General features: G+C 55.7%; 1 protein-coding gene and 1 pseudogene across 3 annotated transcripts in view; one reads left to right on the top strand and one right to left on the bottom strand.

The window, feature by feature from the left end:
- The window catches only part of PXN (paxillin), a 48,448-nt gene extending 28,169 nt beyond the window's left edge, over window positions 1–20,279 (top strand). The window contains exons 2-15 of one of the 3 annotated variants that reach the window (XM_038575296.1): window positions 7,980–8,206; window positions 8,515–8,630; window positions 8,976–9,112; window positions 9,210–9,411; window positions 10,216–10,351; window positions 12,008–12,901; window positions 14,058–14,333; window positions 14,563–14,859; window positions 15,479–15,577; window positions 15,854–16,024; window positions 16,187–16,360; window positions 16,875–16,956; window positions 17,115–17,263; window positions 18,142–20,279. In XM_038575296.1, the coding sequence (XP_038431224.1) occupies window positions 7,980–8,206; window positions 8,515–8,630; window positions 8,976–9,112; window positions 9,210–9,411; window positions 10,216–10,351; window positions 12,008–12,901; window positions 14,058–14,333; window positions 14,563–14,859; window positions 15,479–15,577; window positions 15,854–16,024; window positions 16,187–16,360; window positions 16,875–16,956; window positions 17,115–17,263; window positions 18,142–18,408 (3,227 nt within the window). In that variant the 3' untranslated portion in view covers window positions 18,409–20,279. The remainder of the gene's footprint in view (window positions 1–7,979; window positions 8,207–8,514; window positions 8,631–8,975; window positions 9,113–9,209; window positions 9,412–10,215; window positions 10,352–12,007; window positions 12,902–14,057; window positions 14,334–14,562; window positions 14,860–15,478; window positions 15,578–15,853; window positions 16,025–16,186; window positions 16,361–16,874; window positions 16,957–17,114; window positions 17,264–18,141) is intronic. The other 2 variants (XM_038575297.1, XM_038575298.1) reach the window with 2 other exon arrangements.
- LOC119866261 lies at window positions 6,517–6,629 on the bottom strand (annotated as a pseudogene).
- Window positions 20,280–21,379: the final 1,100 nt, after the last annotated feature.

Below are 21,379 nucleotides of genomic sequence, written 5' to 3'. Positions count from 1 at the left end.
CAGATGACTCACTTCTGAGCTCCTCCTAACCTCTGGTAGTGATTAGCCAGGCTAAGAGGCCCAAGGAGCCACCCTGTCCTGCAACAGAAATGGACCGACTAGACTGCAAGAGTCTGATTGCAGGAGTGGATTGGAGTGAGTGTGAAATAGCCGAGATTTCTAGCACCTGAGCCTCCTGGGTTTGTGGTTCTTTTTGTATGTAAATCTATGTTGAAGGAACTGTGGGATGGGCCTGGGGTTGGGCCCTAGCTTGACCTTGAACAGCAGTCTCTGGATGCCCCCAAGAGGTAAATGAAATCTGACCAATGGGATGCGTCCACAAGCAGTTCTGGGACCTCAGGGAGGGCAGGGCCTACTGATCCCAGACGGGAGATGAGTTCCTTACAATAGAAGAGACTTGCTGTCTGGCCAGCCTGGACCTGCCTCCCTCCCACAGGGAGGTGTGCAGGTAAACTTGGACAGGAGGAGCAGCCTCCTCCCACTTGCTGCTGCCTGGGGAAGCCTCAGTAGCAGCCAGGGGCCTGATCAGTTGGGGCTTCTGCCTACAGCTCAGGGTGACCTCTGGAATTGCCTTTCTGCCTCTATTCTCTCGAGTTCTGGGGTTACCTGAGCTCTGTGACCTTGGGCACAAGCCAGGCACCCAGTAAAGGTGACCCAGCTGGCATATTCATGTTGTGTCAGCGCCTGCAAGGAAGGGCTCCTTGGCAGACAGGAAACCACCCTCTTATGGCATGTGGAAAGCCCAGGGAAGAAATGCCTTAGCCAGAGGGCCACCTCCCAGCTTTCTTGGCAGCAGATTGGAGGACTCCGGCCTGCCCCCCTGGTTTCCCGTGTGTCACCCCCAGCCCACACTTCCTCTAGGGCTGAGACAGTGAAATGGCAGTTCCTGTTAAGTGAGGCATGAGTCAGCGAAGGAGAATGGTGGCTAAGTCTTCATAACCTCCAGGCATGGCTATGAAATATTTAAATGACACTACAGTATTGATTGTTTTCTCATCCATCCCCTTAGGGAGAGCAGTTCCTGTCTGGGATTCAGATAACTGCAATGTCTTGGATTTAGACAACTCCAAAGAGCTCAGACATGCCCTATAAATCTTACCTGAAATTGTATTCTCTCCTCCCTAGAGCTTGCTCCCAGGAATGGGGACAGATTGGGTTCTGCCCATTTTATAGACAGAAGAGAGGATGACCCATGCAGGTGGTTCGACCTGCTGCCAGGCACCCAGCAGGCTGGCCCTGGAATCCTTGCATCCCGGCTCCTACTCTGCACTGGCTTTGCTCTGCTCACAGCTCCCTCCCCGTCTTCCTCAGCCTCACAGCCCCTGCCATCCCAGCTTCTGGGGAGAGGCATCAAGCAAGATAGACAAGGCGCCTGCTCTCTAGTGCTTAATTATTGGAGTGGACAAAGACCCAAATTGGCAGGGAAGGCCCCTCCAGGATATTGACCTCCTAGACAGTGTCCAGGCCCTGGGTGCCTGGGCCCAGTAGGGGCAGAGTTGATCTGGCCTAATTGTGGATTGGCCCTTATGGTCACAGATCTGCCTTTTCCTCCGAGGACAGTTATCAGGATAAATATACCCAGCTCCCCATTCCTGGGGAGTTACTCACAGAGTAAAAGTACCCAGCTGTGGATTAGATTACCTCTACTCTAACTGCTCATGTGCTCAGGGCTGGGGGAAGGGGGAACCCTCCTTCTTGTCCTGCTTCCTTCCTAATCTGGAAGAGTCTCTCGGCAAAGGGGCTGAGATGAGACCATCCCTGAATAACTTGTCCCGCTGTTTACATAGCTCCTACCTTAGGAAGGGCTGAACCCCAGCCCACTCACTGCTTGTACCCCTGAGCTTGGGCAGCTTCTCCTCTGACACTTGAGGCCACTGGACTGAGCAGCTGGTCAGCAAGGAGCTGAAACTTCCCTTGCCCAGAGTTCTGAACCCAGCAGTGTAGACAGGCCCAAGACTGGGCCTCTCTAGGACTTGTGAGAAAGAGAATTGCTGAGCCGGTGTTCGATATCATATTAAATGGCAGGGGTGGACAGCTGGCCCTGGACTGTTGGGAGGTCTCTTGTGCAATGGCAGCCCCTTGCCTCCTGTGCTGGAGCTCTCAGGGTGGTGCTTGCTGCTCCTTCCTTCTGCTCGTTAGCTCCTAAGGAGCTGCCATGCCAACCCCTGCCCTGGGGTGACAAAAGTTGAGTTAAGGCCTGTGGAAAGGAGGTGGGTGACTGGACTCTCCTAGGCCAGGCCTTAAGAATACAAGGCATTTTGAGGTGGGGTCTTCCTGAAGGCTAAAGGACCCCACCTCTTCTTGTTCAGCCTAGGGCTGCCAGTGGAAGAGTGGTGAGGGGCCCAGCACTTGGGCTAGTGTGGCAGGGGATCCTGTGGCCTCTGGAAAGGGATGACAACTCCCCCACCCTCTACCCCATGTACCTGCCCCAACTGTGAAGACCTTGTGGAGACACTTCTCCAGGGTGGCTTTCTTTTCCCCAGAACTATACCTCTAACCACTCATCCAGGATTGCAGCATCCTTAGCCTCAGGCCTGGGATAAGAAGGAGAGGTACACGGGATCCCTGGGTGGCGCAGCGGTTTGGCGTCTGCCTTTGGCCCAGGGCGCGATCCTGGAGACCCGGGATCGAATCCCATCGGGCTCCCTGCATGGAGCCCGCTTCTCTCTCTGCCTGTGTCTCTGCCTCTCTCTCTCTCTCTGTGACTATCATGAATAAATAAATAAAATCTTTAAAAAAAAAAAAAAAAAGAAGGAGAGGTACATTCTCTTGCCCCTCCAGGGCTAATCATCTCTCTGAGAACCAGATCTCCTCAGGTTAGCAATTTACTGAGTGTGCTCTATTCCAGGGACAGTGCTAAGCAAGCACTGTGTATCCATTTTCTCATGTTGATCCTTGCTCCTGTGAGTCAAATGGTGGAATTCCTATCAGACAGACAAGGAAACTGAGACACAAGAACCATTAAGCAGCCCAGCGAAGCAGTTTGGTCACTGAGCAGAGTTTGTGTGGCTGAGAATCCCCCTGTGCAAGTTTAACATCTAGTGTCTTTTTTTTTTTTTTTAAAGAATTTATTCATTTATTCATGAGAGATACAGAAAGAGAGAGGCAGAGACATAGGCAGAGAGAGAAGCAGGCTCCATGCAGGGAGCCCGATGTGGGACTCAATCCTGGAACTCCAGGATCATTCCCCAAGCCAAAGGCAGAGCGTTTAGCCACTGAGCCACCCAGGTGTCCCACATCTAGTGTCTAAATCCTGGGAGGAGAGGATGGAGTAGCCTGGGTCCTCCCTCACCCACACTAATGCCCCCCCACCCCCCCATACTTGAGGGATCCTGTTGGATAGACTTTTATCTCTTGGCTTCTGTCCAGCTCTGGTCTTGACAGTCTTTATCACACACTCAGAAGTGGCCAGGGCTTGGGTAGGAGGAAGCCAGGCTTGTGAGTCTAACTTGTTTTTAATACTTCATTGGGGGTGGAGGTGGAAGGGGTCCATTGTGTCTCTTTAACTTATTATAGGGTGTCATGTGTCATTGGGTCAGCCTGGGTCCCCAGAGCCACAGTCTGCAGGCCATGAAAAGGGCCCCGGCTGCCCTAGTCCTGGCGGCCCTTGTCCTGCGTCGCTGGGCTGGTTTGGGAATGTGAGGGGCGCAGCTGTGGCTCGCATCCCGGAATGCAGGCAGACCGGCCCCTCTATCCCCTCCCTCCCTGGGCAGCCAGCTGGGGACGTCTGCGTCTTAACCCCCTCAACCCCTTCGGGGCTGCAGACCCCGAGGCTCCCCCGCTCCCACCTCCACCCCCACCCCCACCCTCAGGATTACGTGGGGCCCGGGAAAGGGGCCTCTTCGCCTGGGCCTGTCCGGTAAACGCCGGCCCCCCGCCGCCCAGGCCGCCTGCCCAGCGAGCGGCCTGCGGGCCCGAAGGCGCTCCTGATCTGAGCGGCTGCTTGGGCCCAGCGGGGCCACGGACTGGGGACGGGGACGGGGACGGACTGGGGACGGGGACGCCCGCGGGCGCTGCGCCTGCGGAGGGGGCGTGCGTCCCTGGGGGTCTCGGGGCCCCCGCGGGGCTGCGTCACCCCTCGGTGGAGCCTTTCATGTTCGTGTGCTCCGGGCCCCCAGGTGGGAGGTCTGGCACCCAGGCCTCCTCGTGCTCCTCCCGTAGCTGCACCCTCCCTCCCGTCGGCGAGTTTCTATCTCGGGATAGAAACTTCCCCAGGGAGCCCATGGCCAGGGGCTCCCAGGTCTTCCCCGGCTCGAAATTCCGTGGTTGCGCGAGTTTACCTTCGGTTACTGTGCCGGCGGCTGGGAGCAGGCGGGCCAACAGCGCCCTCTGGCGGGAAGCGGCGGACGGGCCGCACCCCTTCCTCGCCGGGGGCGGAGCTGGGTGTCCTTTGCCCCTGGTGGGCTGGAGACTTTGCACCCAGCCTGCCATCCCCTCCCCCACGTACCTGGAGAGGAGTACCCCTCCCCCCAACACGTCAGATTGTCTCACCCAGAGACTTCCGCTTTCCCTCTTGTGTGGGTGGAAGTGCCAGGACGTGCATCAGCTGGCCCAGAGAGGCAAAAAGCCAGTAGCACTTTGGGTGGTTTCTTCCAGAAGAGGGAAGGGAAGCCCCAGGGAGAGCTTCCTTGTGCAGGATGGCTTGGGTGGTCCCAGTGGCTCTGACTTGTCTGCACGGTTTCAGCATTAGATCCAGAAACTTAGTGGAGAAATCCTCAGGAAGTAAGGAGCTTTCCTTAGCCTGCTTCCGGTACTGCCTCTGTGTATCTGGAGCATATCCTACAAACACTGGGAGAGGGATGATATCCCACCTCCTTTGGGGTCTGGGTTTAGAAGGACTCTGAGCCAGGTATTTAGAGTTAGGTACCAGGTAGTAGGTGTAGCTGAAAACTGGAGGACCCACCTATGGGCTACTTCTTGTGAGTGGACTCCCTGGAGCAGCCTTCCTTCGCCGTCTGTTATTTACTCAAGCAGGGGAGGAGTTTGCTGAGCTGGCAAGGAGACTTTGGCCTGTAACCACTTTGCAGGCTTTGGAGACATGGCAGCCTTCTGCCCCCATAGGAATCTGAAGTAGAGGCCAGAGGCCTCCTTTCCTGCTTCCTATATTCCTGGCTGCCTCCCCTGAAGCATTTGTGGGGGGCTTTGGGAGACAGTGATACCAAGTCCTGTGCAGTCACTGAGCAAAGTAATAAGGGGTGCATAGAGAGAAGGAAGCTACCCCAGAGGTCCTCTGGGTTGTGCATATGCTCTCTCACTCAGATAGACATAAGTTTGATGGCTTTTCCCCCGGCATCCACACACACTTCACTTTGAATGTTACTGTATTTCACTTTTCTCACGAAGGTTGCCCTGGTCATGTCTTGTCCAGATTCTACCCATAGAAGATGTAGGAGCTGTCAGTACTTTGCTTCCTACTCTGATCTCCTTGGAGGACGATGTTTTTCAGAATTTCACAAAACAAACAAGATCTGATGTTTGCAGCTTCCAATGCGCTGTAGCATCTGCTGTCCCAGAACCTCACACCAATACTGGGAGGTAGGAGTTAGGAACCTCGGCTTACCCCACCAGCTGAGGCTCAGTGGAGCAGAGGGATTTTTCTGTGTGGCTGCAGAGAGTAAAAAGAGGAGCTAGGACTTGAACTCCTGGGATCTTTGGTTTCCGTACCCCCAGGACTGCTCCTTCTGACCAACAGACATGTATCTGTGTTCAAAAGAGCCTGGTGAAATTGTAAACTAGACTTAGAGTCAGGCAAGTTAGGGGAGGGTATTGGAGATAGAAGGCCTCATGCAGAGAGTCTGATGGGAGAGGGGAACCATTTATCTTCTACTGAGTGTGTGAAACATGAGAGACTTGAGTTCAGATCCTGGCTGTATCCCGTCAGCCAGCATTGGCAGCATGGGCACATACTTCACCTCTCTGTGCCTCACTTTTACCCTCCATGCTGGTGTTGCTGTGAGGAGGAAGGGAAACAACACAAGTGAAGGTCCTGGTGGGTGGTCAAGCATAGCAGCTGCTCCTGCTATTCCTGGTGGGGTTGCACATGGTGCCTGCACTGGGGAACCCTGTGGGGTTTTCCAAACTGCCTTTAATGGAGAAGGGGAGCCCCTGCCCCTACTGAATTGGGCGCGGGGGAAATGTATGAAGCCAAGGCAGCAGGTGCAGTCGTTCAGAGGCCAGTAAGATTGGCCCTCGACACCGGTTCTTGGTCTGTCATTACCTAGGCATACACTGACTGCCTCTAGTTCTGCTTTGTTAGAGACAGGAAGCCAGACTCTTCTAGCAGATCTGTAGGGGGAGGAGGCTATAGGAACTGACCTTGCTTGGAAGTCAGGAGACCCTTGTGCTGGGCTGCTGGCGCCAGGGACCTCAGCCTTGTGACAGGCTCCCCGTCCAACCAGCTGGGTAGGAGCTGGGGGTAGATGTGGTCAGCCTTGGGGGTAGGAGGGCAGGGCAGACAGCTGGGAGGTCTTGCTTCTCTCTACCTAGCAGGGGTAGGCTTGAGGACAGGGCTGTAAGGAAGGAAGCCTCGGCCCAGATATTCAGGAAGTTGTACCGTTTAAGTTTTCAATTAGCAATAATCGCGCCTCGGATAATCCTCATTGGCTACGATTCTGCCACTGCGCAAAGCTTGTACCGTTTAAATATTACATCATGTTGTGATCATAGCATACTCTTGTAGGTCAGATTTTTGGGGTTTGGGGCTACTGAAGAGCCAGACAGTCCTTTCTCACTGGCTCTGTTATCTGGGCAGGTTCCACCACCTCTTGAAGCCCCTTTCCCCATCTATGAAGGGAGGATCAGAATTTCAGCTTTATCCAGTATTAGGATTAATGGAGAGACCACATACACACACTGCAGAGCACAGTGCACAGAGTAGTGCTTGTTACTAGTGATTCACAATAGATACAGCCATTACTTTCTGATAAGTAATATCCTGAGGGCCAGGGACTGAGCATTCCTGACCCCCAGCAGGTCGGCAGGGAAATGAGAGTGAGCAAGTCCTTGAATATGATAGGAATGAGGGTGTGGTGTTGGGGCCAGGCCCTCTGGGCTGTGGGGGCTGTTGAGGGTCTCAGGAGGGGAGGATTGAAGCTGAGGGGTTGTCAGCAGTTCCTCCTCTTGCCCTTCCCGCTATTCTTATGTCTGGAGACTGGGAAGATCCAGGGCCCTCCTGTTGTCTGCCCAGTGCCCGGGTAATGGAAGCTTGTACTCGATTCGGCTCCCTTCTGCTGTTAAAAGCAGAGTAGCGGGGCCCTGGAGCCTCTGGGCCCAGGCTGCTTGCCAGGCTTCCGCAGAAACAGCCTACAGAGCAGTCCTGCCCCCTGCTTTGCTGAGGGGGTGGGGAATACTGCACCAGCTTCCACCCAGCCCCCACCTCCCCACGTACCTCACCCTGTAGCCCAGGGCCTTGGAAGGAGAATGGAGCCTGGGGTTTTGCTTCTACCTGGTCAGAAAGGCAGGTACTATTCGCCAGGGACCACTCCAGTTTGGGGTGGGAGGGATGTTGCTGAGAAAGCCTAAGCTCCTGGAATTTAAGTGGGACCTGGCACTGCCTGGGCCCCTCCCCTGTGACGTGGGGCCCCTCCCGCCCATTCTCCCCGCCTTGCCCTGTGAAGTCAGAGTGCGGAGTTCCAGGCAGGCATTTCTGACTTCCAGCCAGCCAGCTGTACAGCCCTGTTGGGAGGGAATGCAGGTGCCCGACTGCCAGAGGTAGGAGAGCCCCAAGGGCAGCCCAGGAGCTTCCACAGCATCTTGGGTCTTGGGCTGGGGAGAATAGGTTAGTTTTAGAAGCTGGTCTTACCTAGGCTGGTCTGGGCTGATTGCTTCCTGCCCTGAGGCTGGTTATTTCTCCCAGGGGTGGGGCAGGTGCTCAGAAGTCATTGACTCTTGGGTGCAGCAGGCAGGGAGGGCACTGCCACTGGACAGTGTGTTCCCAGGATCCCTGGTTTCTACTAGCTCTCAGCGTGTTCTTTCTGCAGACGCCCTGCTGGCAGACTTGGAGTCCACCACCTCCCACATCTCCAAACGGCCCGTGTTCTTGTCTGAGGAGACCCCCTACTCATACCCAACTGGAAACCACACATACCAGGAGATCGCTGTGCCACCCCCCGTCCCCCCACCCCCATCCAGTGAGGCCCTCAATGGGACGATCCTTGACCCCTTAGACCAGTGGCAGCCCAGCGCCTCCCGATTCACCCACCAGCAGGTAAGGTGGGGACAGGGGCTGGGAAGACAGGGAACAGAGGCTTTGGGGTAGTAGGAGCTTGTCTGGCAGCAGCTTGGGGAGCTGGGGGAGGAATGGGATCAGGGGGATGGGGAGAGGGGCCAGGAAGCAGCTGGGTCTCCCAGATGCCACGTGAAGGGGCAAGTGACCAAGTGTTAATCACCTGTCTCCTGGCCAGAGTGTGGAAATTCCCTGGTGAGACTGACTGTGAGCAGGAGCCTCCTGGGGGTGACTCGGGCTGTTCCTTTTCCTCCCCTTGGGGGAGGCCCTGAGCATTCTCTTCCCTGCAGCCTCAGCCCCCGTCACCTGTGTACAGCTCCAGTACCAAAACTTCCAGTGCCCCTGTCCCCCAGGACAGTTCCGGCCCTCCGTGTCCCCGAGCTGGTGAGGAAGAGCACGTCTACAGGTACTGGTGCAGCCCTCTGTGCGCTCCTCCCCCTCCTGCTTGGAAGGCCTGAGGCCAGGGATCAGGCCTGGTGACAGCCCGCAGAAGGCCCCGAGGCTCCTGGCCAGCTCCCACTGCCTCTGAACTGGCCCAGTTGCCTCAGCACTGCCATCTCAATGGAGTGGCGGGGTTGTCACGTCACCCTGTGTCGTTGAGGAGCTGAGGCAAGACTTCCTCCCCTCTTCTCACCACATCCCTTCCCCATTCTCCCATCTCTTGCTGGGGGAGACTTCACAGTCCTCCTCCCTTTTTCTCCCTGAGGACTTTAGAGGCGCCTCTCACTGTGGCCTCCCCTCTGCCTCTCAGTTTCCCCAACAAGCAGAAGTCGGCCGAGCCTTCACCCACGGTGATGAGCTCCTCCCTCGGCAGCAATCTTTCTGAACTTGACCGCCTGCTGCTGGAACTGAACGCGGTGCAGCATAACCCCCCAGGCTTCCCTACAGGTAGGACTGGTTCCTGGGAGCCTTCGGGGCCCACCTGCTGGGCTCTGGATCCCCAGGGGGGCAGGACTGAGCAGCCTTTCTCTCTTGCTCTTCCAAGATGAGGCCAACTCAAGCCCCCCGCTACCCGGGGCTCTGAGCCCCCACTATGGCATCCCAGAAAATAACAGCCCAGTGGGGGGCAAAGCCGGGCCCCTAACGAAAGAGAAGCCCAAGCGGAATGGGGGCCGGGGTCTGGAGGACGTGCGGCCCAGTGTGGAGAGTCTCTTGGACGAACTGGAGAGCTCCGTGCCCAGCCCCGTGTGAGTATCACCGGGCTCTCCTGGGTGGGGAACGTCTTGCCCAGCAGTACCCTTGCATCTGTGTCCATCCACTTGGCCCAGTTGTCACCGATTCCCTCCACAAGGGCCTGCTGTTTGCCAGGCCCCGGACCAGGCCCTGGGGGGTTAGTGGAGTCCCATGGACACCCTGCCTGCCTTTGGTGAGCCACCACCCATCAGAAAAGATGACACGGTGCACGCCGAGGGTGCCAGTGGCTGTCTGCAGGGGTTTCGGAGCCACACTGTAAGGGTTCAGACTTTGCCTCTGTCTTTTCTGTTGTTTATCAAGCCTTAGTTTTCCTGTCTATAAAATGGGATAAAGGGATATAGGGTAATGGCGATAAGACCACCTACCTTGATGGGATGAGACCCAATAGTACACGTAATATACCTGGAATGGTTTCGGGCTCACACGTGGTTGGTGGTTACTAATGTTATTTCTTCCCCATGTTACCGTGTTGTTGGAAGCATCTCACATGGATGTGTACCATGTTGTGGGGGGACGCACACAGGCTCGGACTTGTTTCATAGATGAGCTTGAACTCGGGCTAGGAGGGCCAAGGTGTCCTCCTGAGAAGGGTGCTGGTTGAGCTGCCCTCTTCTCCCATGCCAGCTTGTTCACCTCACCCAGTAGTTGAGGGCTGTCCCCTCCCTCTCAGGAATGCTGCTGGGCTTCTCTGGAGTCAGGGGTGGGGGGACTCCAATGTGAAAGCTAAGATGCTGCTATTCTGGGGGAACCCAGAGCTGGACTCTGGGGTCCCTGCTGATGCCGTGCCTGCCCTATAGCCCTGCCATCACTGTGAACCAGGGTGAGATGAGCAGCCCTCAACGAGTCACCTCCAGCCAGCAGCAGACACGCATCTCAGCCTCCTCTGCCACCAGGGAGCTGGACGAGCTGATGGCCTCCCTATCGGATTTCAAGGTGCCCCAAGACCTCTCCTCTTCCCTGCCCCCTCCTTCTTCCTCTGTACCTCAGTGTGAGTAGCGGGAACTCGGGCCCTCAGTGTTTGGGACCCTACTGTACTCTGGTTTGCCAGGATGCCAGGGAAGGAGGGTCAGTCTAGGCTTCATGGGAACTGGGCTGCCCCACAGCCTATGAAGGCAGAGAGGCACTTAGCAGGGAAATTCCTTCCTCCTGGGTTGCTCCCAGCTCCCAACCACCAAGCAAGGGGATCAGGAGGCTGAGACAAAGGCCTCTGTGTTAATGGCTGCTTTTGGTGGGGGAGGGTGTTCTCTGCTGGACCTTGTGGGACTGGGATCCTGTGCCTGAGAGGTCATTTGCCCTGGAGCCCCATCTCCTACACTGGCTGGCTGTCCTCAACACATCCCTTTTCTTTCTGCCTCTGGCTCCTGAATACACAGGTCTCTGCTGCCAGCCTCCCCCCATCTTTCCCACCACCCTCCACAGGCCTGAGTCCCCACAGATTATGTCTGTGGGAAACCTAACCACAGGGCTCTGGGCCTGTCCTGCATGAGGCATCCCTTCCCCTCCTTCCTGGGCCTCCCAGACCTGCTAGACCCAAGATGTTTTATTTAGAAGATGCTATGCCTCTGTGGGGATTGATACTGACTGTTCTCTGGCAATTGCTGACTTCACCCTTCCATGTGGGTCTGCCCAGGACCTTTGGGACATGAAGGAGGGAACATGAGAAGGGGAGCAAGCAGTCTGAGTGCTCTTGGCTCTAAGGGTGTCTCCAAGAGTCCCTCCAGCTGGGGTTTCACAGTGGGGGATGGGAGCTGCCTGGCCCTATGACCCTTCTGTGCCACTGTTCTGGGTGGTGAGTGGCCACCATCAGAAATAAGTTCCTTGGACTTTGGTGTTGGCCTTGGAGAAGCCCTGCGCTATCACCCTTGAGGCTGTTTTTACTTTTTTTGTTTAAGATTTGTTTACTTATTTGAAAGGGAGAGTATGAGCAGGAAAGGGACAGAGGGACAGGGAAAGAATCTCAAGTAGACTTCCCACTGAGCTCGGAGCCCCCAATGTAGGGCTCAATCCCAGGACCCTGAGATCATGACCTGAGCCAAAATCAAGAGTTGGACGCTTAACCGACTGAGCCACCCAGGTGCCCCTGTTTTTACTTTCTGAGACAGCCAGTATTGTCGTGCCCCACAAGAAGCTGTGCTTGTTCTAGCCATGTCTTGAGAGGAAGTTTTGGGGGACACAGGAAGGCTGGGATTGTCAGGGGGAGACAGCCAAGTTGAGCCAAGTTTGGAAGAAGCAGAGCAGCTGCCTGTGGCCGACTCTCCCTTGATTGGTGCTTGGGCTGCCCTTCCTGGTCACCTGTTTCTCATGGTCCACTCTCTGTAGCCTTTTCTCCCTTGTTCCTACTCCGACTGGGGTGGCCCTGCAGGCAGGGCTCAGTGGCTGCTTTCTGCTAGGATGTGGATCCCAGGCAAACCTTTTTTTGGGGTCTGGGCCTTTTTCGAAGACCAGTCCCCATGCTTCAGCTTCTCAGCCACGTCAGTCTAGTGTAAGTGTAGATGGCCTCTCAGAAACCTCAGGCCAAGCCCACCCCATGCAGTGAGCACCCTTCCTCACCTCTCCCTTCTTCTGCCTTTTGTCTTTCTCCTTCTCCAGACCAGTTCCTCTGCTGTGGCCTTGAACTCCCCGGGGCTGCTGCCCAAACCAGCTCCATCCCCACACCACATACCTTTTCCTTCTCCTCCTCCTTCTGGGCCCTCTGGATTCTTGCCATCCACTGCTAAGCTCTCCTCTGGAGGCCATGCTCCCACCCAGGAGATCCTCTGCTTTGAAGACCCTGATAACAGGCAGGGCCTTCTGCCTCCTATGGCTCCCAGCTGGCTAGATTTGGCTGGTCTCCAGGCAACACCTGACACTCTCAACTCAAGGTCTCCCTCTGTGGAGGGTTTTCTGGGGCCATGTGGTGCAGAGAGCCAGGCTCAGGTTTGGAAAGACCTACCAAACATTACTAGTGAGCTTTCCAGGGCTCCCCCCTGCCACACGCCACCCTGCCAAGCTGGGTATGCAGGTCCCCAGGAGCCTGGAGACTCCCATGGGCTGCTGGCCAACACTTTGTACCCAGAGGAAGCCATGGCTGTCACTCGGGAGCAGCTGTGGGTTTTGGAGGCACTCAGGCCTGAGATCCCCCACGGAGCCACACCCAGCTTCCAGGAAGTAACTGAGCCAGCTGTCGTGGCCGTGGACCGTCAGGCTATCTTCCCAGATACCTGGAGTCTCACAAAGGAATGTGGACAGTGGAAGCAGAGGGCAAAGCCAGAGCCAGGGGAGCCAGAAAGCAGCTGTCTGGCCCCAGTTGACAAGGAGCAGTTAGGTGGACAGAATCCCGTGAGGGGAAGCCTGGTTAGGCCAACCCAGGGACCTGAGACCCCCAAGCGGCCAGGGGCCACCACCGAAGCTGCTGCTGAGGCCAAGAGGGAACAGCCGGAGCTTCCACCTGCCATGGTCATGGACACACCCAACACCACTGAGAGGATTTCCACCTCTGGCCAGGCAGGCGCAAGCTCGCACGGCTGCTAGGCATGGCCCTTGGCAGGCCTGAGTGTGGGCCACTCCTGGCTAACTGCATGTAGCCTCCCACTCTGTGCATGTCTGCTTGGGCAGCAAATCCCAAGATTGCGTGGCCTGTGACCCTACTGACCAGCAGTGGGTTCTGTGAGGCAGGGAACCTCTGGGCCCTGGAAATTCTCTTAGTGACAACCTGCCTCTTGCTTGTTTTAAGGCTCTTTCCTCTAGATGGGCTGTCCCTGACCTCCTGAGGTGATGTGTGCAAAATGGTTAAAAGCATGGGCTTTGGAACCAGATAGTACTGAATTCAAGCCACGCTTCCAGTACTTGCCACCCTGTGTGACCTTGGGCAATCCCCCACCAGCCTCAGCTTTCTCATCTTTAAAATGGGGGTGATAGTAAGGGGGCCTGGCTAGCTCAGTTAGTAGAACATATAACTCTCGATCTCAGGACCGTGAGTTCCAGCCCCATGTTGGATGTGGAGCCTACTTAAAAAAAAAAAAAAAAAAAGAAGAGAAGGGAAGTTATAATAGACCATTTTCCCCTGTCATGTCCAAGGGTTAATGAAGTAATGCCTGGAAACTGCTGAGAACTCAGCTCTTGGTCCTCAATAAGCCATGGCTGACGTTACTATTCTTATTTGCTTCTTGGTTGATTAAAATTTTATGTCCTTTTCAAAAGCAAAGTGAAGCAACAACAAACAAAACCAAAACCACTACAAACAAGCAGGTTCTAATACACCGAAGGAAAAAAAAAACAATTAAAAGATTTACCGAGAGGAAAGATCACGTTTTTTCTATTACAGACCAAAAAAAGAAAGAGCCTTATGCCTTTTCAGGAATGTCCACTTACATCCTTTCAGTTAATCTTGCCATAACCCCTTTAGGCAGCCAAGAAAATACTCTAACCCCATTTCAAGGCTTAGGGAAGCTGACGCCCCTGAAAGTGAAGTCTTGCCCAAGGTCGTTGGTGACTTGGAGGTGAGCACTGGGTGTCTGCTCTGCCCCCTGCCTCCACCTCACCTCAGCTTGGCTCTTGGGCGGTTTGTTCTGCTCTCTCCCACCCGCGGCACCTTGTATGGACTGAGCAGCCTTGGCTGAGTCCCGAGTGGGACTGTGACGGCTTCCCCCTCCCCCCTCAGATCCGCTCTGTGATCAGGAGGAGCCGGGAGACTGGCCACGCGCACCCCATGTCCCGGGAGCCCTCCCCTCGCCGCCGGCTGGATCCCGCCACCCTGAGCAGGACCCCCTCCCAGGAGCGGCTCATCGCAGAGCTGCAGGGGCGGCTGGGCATCCAGCTGGAGGCAGAGGAGGCCACGGGGGTGGCGGGGGCCTCTGCCGAGGACTGGCGGACAGAGGGCGTCGTCATCACCGTGCAGCCTCGTGGGAGGCGGGCTGGGGGGCAGCTTGTAGAGAAGGTAGCGAGCAGTGCCCGGGGCTGGGCCAGGGCCAGCAGGCATCTTGATCCTCCCCAGGAAGGGAGATGTACTGTGTGGGGGAAGGAGGGGGGGAGGAGTCCTGCACCGTGTGCCTGGTGAGCCTGGCCTCACTCTTGGTGCCAGGGTGGGAAGGCCCAGGGAGGAGCCTGGGGATGGCACCACTGCCTTCTCCTCCGCTCTGCTTCATCTCTCCCTCCTTTCTTCCCAGGTCGTCTTCCCTCCTGGCTCCCCCGTTCCCCTAAGAAGAACCTTCTCTGTTCTGGCTTCTTCTCCTCCTGTCCCTTTGCTCCAGCAGTGCAAAGACTCTTCTTGCTCGCCCAGCCTGCGTGCCCCCTCCCCCCTGGGGCCTTCTGCTGTCGCCCGAGGTTCCCCTGGGGTCCCGAGCGCTGCAGCCGGGCTTCGGGAGGAGGGTGTGCAGGGCCCTGCCCCTCCCCCTCCTGCACCCCTCACCTTGAGGTCCGTGGGCTGCCAGACTGACGAGGACCCGCTCTTCCCCCTGATGCAGGCAGGCCTCCCTGTCCCCGTCCTGCTGCCCAGGCTATATCCCCACTGTGCACACCTGCGGGCACATTGACATGCACACACCCTCTGGCCCTCTGTCCACAAGTCAGGATAGTACCACAGCCCTTCCGTAGACCATGCCTTGACCCTGGACCCTCTCTTAACCTGCTCTTCACTCTCCCAGCCCCTTGATGTCTTGCTTCCCAGTGGGGCTTCTCTCTGCTGCCCCTTCCCCATGCCCCTTGGCCCTGCCCCAGGCTCCAATGAGGAGACCATTCCCAAAAGGGAAACCAAGCCTGCTCCTCCCCTCCAGCCCCCGGGCCAGTACCTGGAAGGCCTCTTTGCTCTTTGCCTGTTGCCTTCCTTTCCTGGGTCCATGCCTTTAGTTGGCTTACCTTGTTCCCCTCCTTCATCCCTCCCTGGGCCTCTCTTTCTGGGTCATTTTTCCCTTGACGTTTCCTCCTGATTCTGGTACTGCCAGTGGTGGTGGGGGTGGGAGGGCAGTGGTGGAAACCTCTTATCTCATCCTAGATTCCCTTTTGTGAAATGGTCCGATACTGAGGTCTTTTTTTTTTCCTTAATTAAAAAACATTTTCTTGTCCTCGTTTCCTCCCCTATCCAAGATCCAGGGCCTGGAACAAATTGCGGATGGAGAAGCGTGGGCGGCCGGCTGGCCTCCGAACGACAGGCAGAGCAGTCCCGAAGGGCAGGACGAGGGAGGGGTCAGTGCTGAGGTTGGGGGCTTAGGGTCCTGCTTGCCTGTTTTCTGGGCCTTGGTCAGGCCAGTGGGGTGCCTCGAGCCCTCTGACCACCAGGATGTCTTGTGAGGCCACTCCCTCCCTCTGGGCTCTAGAGGCCCTGAAAGAGGTTGTACTGCTTGCCCCTATTGACCCATCTGTCCAGGAGGGAGACGAGCCCCCGGTGCCGCGGTGCCACGGTGCCACAAGGCATCATCCCAGGCCTGGAAGTCCTGACTGCCCCTCTCTCTTTCTCCACAGTTCATGGCGCAGGGGAAGACGGGGAGCAGCTCTCCCCCTGGGGGGCCCCCAAAGCCTGGGAGCCAGCTGGATAGTATGCTGGGGAGCCTACAGTCTGACCTGAACAAACTGGGGGTCGCCACAGTTGCCAAAGGGGTCTGCGGGGCCTGCAAGAAGCCCATTGCCGGGCAGGTGATGAAGGTGGCAGTGGAGTGGGTGGAGGGAGGGGGAAGGGGATGGGGATGGGGATGGGGGTGGGGGTGGGAGCTGCAGCGGCACAGGGAGTTTTGCTCCTCTGGGGAGGGTGCTCCACAGTAGGCAGGACCCCGAGCCACGTTCTGCCTCCTTTGTCAGGTCGTGACTGCTATGGGAAAGACGTGGCACCCGGAGCACTTCGTCTGCACCCACTGCCAAGAGGAGATTGGATCCCGGAACTTCTTTGAGCGGGATGGACAGCCCTACTGTGAAAAGGACTATCACAACCTCTTCTCTCCACGCTGCTACTACTGCAACGGTCCCATCCTGGATGTGAGTCCCTGTGGCATGGCAGGAGGCCAGCCGTGCTGGCACATTCCTTCTTCACTGTTGTCTGTGCCATCTGATGCTCAGAGAGGTCACTCATGCTCGAGCTCACACAGCTAGGAAATGGGACTGGAATTCACACCCGGGCTGGGTGCAGGCCCCTTCTGCCGCCCTTCCACCTCCCACACCAGATTCCTTTCTGCTGACACTCCAGGGGTTAGGAGTCCTGCCCCGATAAATGGAATGGAGTGCTGGCTCCCTCACTCTCCTGCTGTTGATACCTCCATTTATACAATGGGAGTCACAATAGAACCTGTGACATTAACTGCATGTGAAGATCCAGGAGGAGAGAGTGTGGCTGGCATGTCACAGCCCTTCACTAAATTGGAATTCCTGGTGGTAATGAGAGCACAGTGAGGAGAGACTTGATCTCTGGGTAGGGTGGGGGCAGGAAAGACAGTCCTGCCTGGGAGTCTCTGCTGTGGGACCTGAGCTCTGATCCCACACCTTGCTTTCACAGAAAGTGGTGACAGCCCTTGACCGGACGTGGCACCCTGAGCACTTCTTCTGCGCCCAGTGTGGGGCCTTCTTTGGTCCTGAAGGTATGACTATGACCCACAGGCAGACTACCCCGCTGCCCCTCCCCTGCCCCCGCCCCTGCTGCTCCTGTGAAGCAGGGGCAGGAGACTGCTGTTGTTTGAGTCAGGATGGCTCCATCTCTAGAGACCCTCACTCAGCCCCCCAAACCCCTACTTCTCAGGGTTCCATGAGAAAGATGGCAAGGCTTACTGCCGGAAGGATTACTTTGACATGTTCGCACCCAAGTGTGGCGGCTGTGCCCGGGCCATCCTGGAGAACTACATCTCGGCCCTAAACACTCTCTGGCATCCTGAATGCTTTGTGTGCCGGGTAAGGAGCCCCCTTGTCTGGAGGGAGCTGGGAGTGGGCAGCTGGGAGAAAAGGTCCCCCCTATCCTCACCCCCTTATGCTCTCTGGATCTAACTTGGGGATTCTTAAAGGGGTGAGCAGATAGGGGATACAGTGGGTCCTGGGCCAAGGCTCAGAGTGAGACTGGGAGAAACCAAGAGGAAGCTAGACACATCCCCCAGCTTTGTGCTGTGTGGACAAGCTACAGTGGAAATAGGCACTGGTCTCTAAACTGTGTTCTGGTGGTAATGGGAGTCCACAGATGTTAGGGGTCTGACAAGGGCTCTCAGACCAGATAAGTTTGGGAAACACTACTCACTGCAGGACTTCTCAGTGCCTTCCCCCGGCCCCCTAATATTTCATTTATTTATTCATGAGAGACACACAAAGAGAGGCAGAGACATAGGCAGGGAGAAGGGAGAGAAGCAGGCTTCCTGGGTGGAGCCCAATGCAGGACTTGATCCCAGGACCCCGGGATCATGCCCCGAGCTGAAGGCAGACACTCAGCCACTCAGCCACTGAGGCAGGCGTTCCTTCTCAGTACCTTTTATACCCAAGTATGCAGCTTGGTTTCTGGGCACAGTGTTGCAGCCACTTGCCCAGGAGTCAGACCTATGCTAGAGTCCAGGCTGTGCAACTTAGTAGCTAGCTGTGTGATCTTAGGCAAGTTACTGAACTTCTAAGCCTCAGTTGCCTCCTCTGTTGGGAGAATCTAGTCAGAGTTTAGTGCAGCGCTTGGCATGTATGAAGTGCTCTGCAAGTGAGAGTCATGACCATGACTGTCTTCTGCCCATCCCAGTGGCAGAGGCCTCAGCCCCTAGCCCCGGCCTGAGCCCCCTTCACCCCCTTCTGCCTGGCAGGAGTGCTTCACGCCCTTCGTCAATGGCAGCTTCTTCGAGCACGATGGGCAGCCCTACTGTGAGGTGCACTATCATGAGCGGCGAGGCTCACTCTGCTCTGGCTGCCAGAAACCCATCACGGGCCGCTGCATCACCGCCATGGCCAAGAAGTTCCACCCGGAGCACTTCGTCTGTGCCTTCTGCCTCAAGCAGCTCAACAAGGGCACCTTCAAGGAGCAGAACGACAAGCCTTACTGTCAGAACTGCTTCCTCAAACTCTTTTGCTAGGCACCCTCCATGGCCCCCCTGCCCTGGCCCAGCCTCCCCAACTGCTACTGTGACCCAGAGGCCTTGCCCAGGGGTGAAGGGACAAACCCAATTGCAACTGGAACGCATGTCTTTGGCTGGTGCAGGATGGCAAGAGGGCCTGCTCTTCTTTCCCCTGCCGGAGCCTCTGGGCCTTTGTTCTCCTGCAGCCCTCCCCAGGCTGTCAGCTCTTCATCCTCCCTGGAGGTGGAGGCTGGAGGGCCCCAGCCTCCACTGCGTCTGTCCCCTTGCACCCGCCTGGCCAGGCCAGCACCCCACACTGGAGCCATCTCTTACTCATATTTTGGCAGTGGAGCCAGGGGAAGGGCAGGCAGGGTCAGATGGGGTCTTTTTTTATCCTTCTCCCCCACCCAGTCCCAACCTAATTATCCTTGTCCTGAGAGTAATGGGGGATACCCACTCCCTTCAGACAATGCCAGCATAAATCCATCTGTCCAAGGGTGGAAGTGTTCGAGGGGCCGCAGAGGGTTTCTCGGGCTCCTCTTGCCCTTCCAGTCTCCCCAGGCCTGGGCAGCTGCCCCCCAAACCCCCACAACTGCTCTGGTTCTACTGAGAAAGGCCTCTCTCCAGCAATAATGTTTTATAGTCACTTCCTCCATCTCTGGGGTGGTGTGAGGTGGGGAGTTTCACCCCGTGCCTGGACACTGTATCGACTTTGATAGATTTCTACACTGAGGTTTGAATTCATATTGTCTGAGTTGCTTTTACTTCTCTATACAAAATGATTTTGAAGAGATTTTAAAGCTGTCCCTTTTTATACTCTTCTCATCCATGGCCACTGGTCCTGTTGGTGATGATGGCTGTGGTATGGGGTTTGCCTTGTACTGAGGGCTTGGGGTGGGGAAGCAATTTGTATTTTATTTTTTCTTAGCACAAGCAGGTGAATTGGGAGCAGCTTTCTGACTCCCCTTCCTTAACTTCACAGCTCACCAGGACTGTTTTATAAACTGCTGTATTTTAAAACCCCTTCCTGGATACTACCTGGGCCAGCAAGCTCTTAATGACACTGGCCTCAGGATGTCTTGCCCTTTGGGGCCTAGAACTCTGAACCTCATCTGTCCTGTTCCTGAGGGAGGAAAAGGGGAAAGTATACTTTAGGGGTGCTGATTCCTGCCCGAGTAAGGCATCAGGAGCCTTGCTCCCCTGTGAACTTTTTGGCAACAAGAGAACCCATTGAACATTCTTGGCCTCCACGCCGCTTTTCTGCCTTGTCAAGAAAGCTGGTGTGTTGTTTTGACCATTAGTTTTGTTGGTTCCACTGGGCCCACCGTTTCCCCAAATTTCCTGCCCTCCCTGGAGACTGGAGGTCTAGGGGAAAGGGCCCAGGATGTGGCAACAGAGCCCGATAGGACTCTGGGCAGCGGGACAGGATCCTGCTAAAGTAGCAGGAAGCCCCCAGAGCTCTGTCCCTCAAGGATGAAACAGGAACAGGTAGGCCTGGGCTTCTGAGTCAGCAGAAAGGGGCCCCCGTGGGGTCTAAAGTGAGGAAGGTCCAGACCACTTCACTAGCTTCACAGCAGAGGCTGAGCATGTGGGGGTCTCAGAAGAGGGTCCCCTCCTTTGAGGCAGGACTGGAAGCAGCCCCGGTCTGAGGAGGTCAGCCAGGCCCCTCCAAAGGTCTGATAACTCCACTCCACCCATAAGCCTTATTGCTCTGTTTACAGTGACCTGCCCCAGGCCCCTCCCCTAGGGGGACTGGGGTGTCTGGGGTCCACCCTCTGGGTCAATGGTTATTTGATTTGATTTTATTTTTTTCTCTGTAAACTTCTAACCTGGCTTTTCCCCATGTCAATTCCTGTGATTTATGCCAATAAAGTTTGCCATTATTTTCACCCATGCCTAGTTCCTTTTCTTGGCAGTCTGAGGTAGCAACTTAGTACCAGAAGAGAGACCAAACCCTCCCCAGACTCAGGGGGACCATATTGAAGGTAACTCAGTGATGTTCCCTTCTTTGAGGCAGACAGCCCTGGGGGATGGGATTCCTGTGTGAGCTTTGCATTTCTCCAGCAGCTGGTGAGGAAAAGCAGGGGGAACAGTGTTGTTGGGCCTTGTGTGGCTCAGGCCCTGCCCTAGTGCTTTGCTTGTAGACTTGCTGAGGGCACCCTCAGGTGGGCCTGTGGGTGGCCTCACCCTTATTTACAGCTCCGGAAAGAGGTTCAGAGAAGAGAACTGACATGCACAAAACGGTCCTGAGTGAGCACAGAGGCAGGATGTGAACCCGGGGCTTGCCTCTGCCTGTGTTCCTGCTTTGGCCAGACACCCCCCACCCCACGTGCTGGCACTACACCTTGGGTGTGGAACCTTCCCAGCGGAAGTTGGCAAATTTACATTTGAGGGTGGGTCTTTTCTGCCCCCTGGTGGTCGTATCCATATTTGCATGCTATAGTCCTGAGCCTCAGGAGCTTCCTGGATAGCATTGTTCCCCTTTGAGATGCTTCATAATTTCTCCGTTCTCTAGAATGGTTTTCCAAAAGCAGCATGTTGAATTTTAGTTGGAATCTTGGCCATTTCACGGTGCACTCAAGTGGAAAGTACCTTCGACCATCACTGAAAGTGCTGATGGTTTATTCTTCTGGACCATGTTGAATTCATTTTATTTATAGAAATGGATATGGCATGTTTCACTGTAATTTGCTTTTTCACTCAACTGTACTTTGTGAGTATTTTCCCATGTCAATAAATAGAGACCTGCATCATTTTTTAATGGCTTCATGATGTTCCATTATATTGATGTACTACAATTAGAGATATTTATATCATGAGAGCCAGGATGTCCTTGGAAAGGTACCATGTGAGTATGTATATAGTTGAAAAAGGGCATTTAGGGAGAGACAGCCTCAGAATTTAGAAGGCAATGTATAGCATCATGAAGCCCATGGGCTTTGAACTTGCTCCTAGATTTCATTTCCCAAGTCAGTGTTTATTGGGGCTT

This window comes from Canis lupus, chromosome 26, assembly GCF_011100685.1.
Source record: "Canis lupus familiaris isolate Mischka breed German Shepherd chromosome 26, alternate assembly UU_Cfam_GSD_1.0, whole genome shotgun sequence".
NCBI lineage: Eukaryota > Metazoa > Chordata > Mammalia > Carnivora > Canidae > Canis > Canis lupus.
Note: the sequence above shows the minus strand (reverse complement) of the source record. Positions and strands in the feature narration are given on the sequence as shown.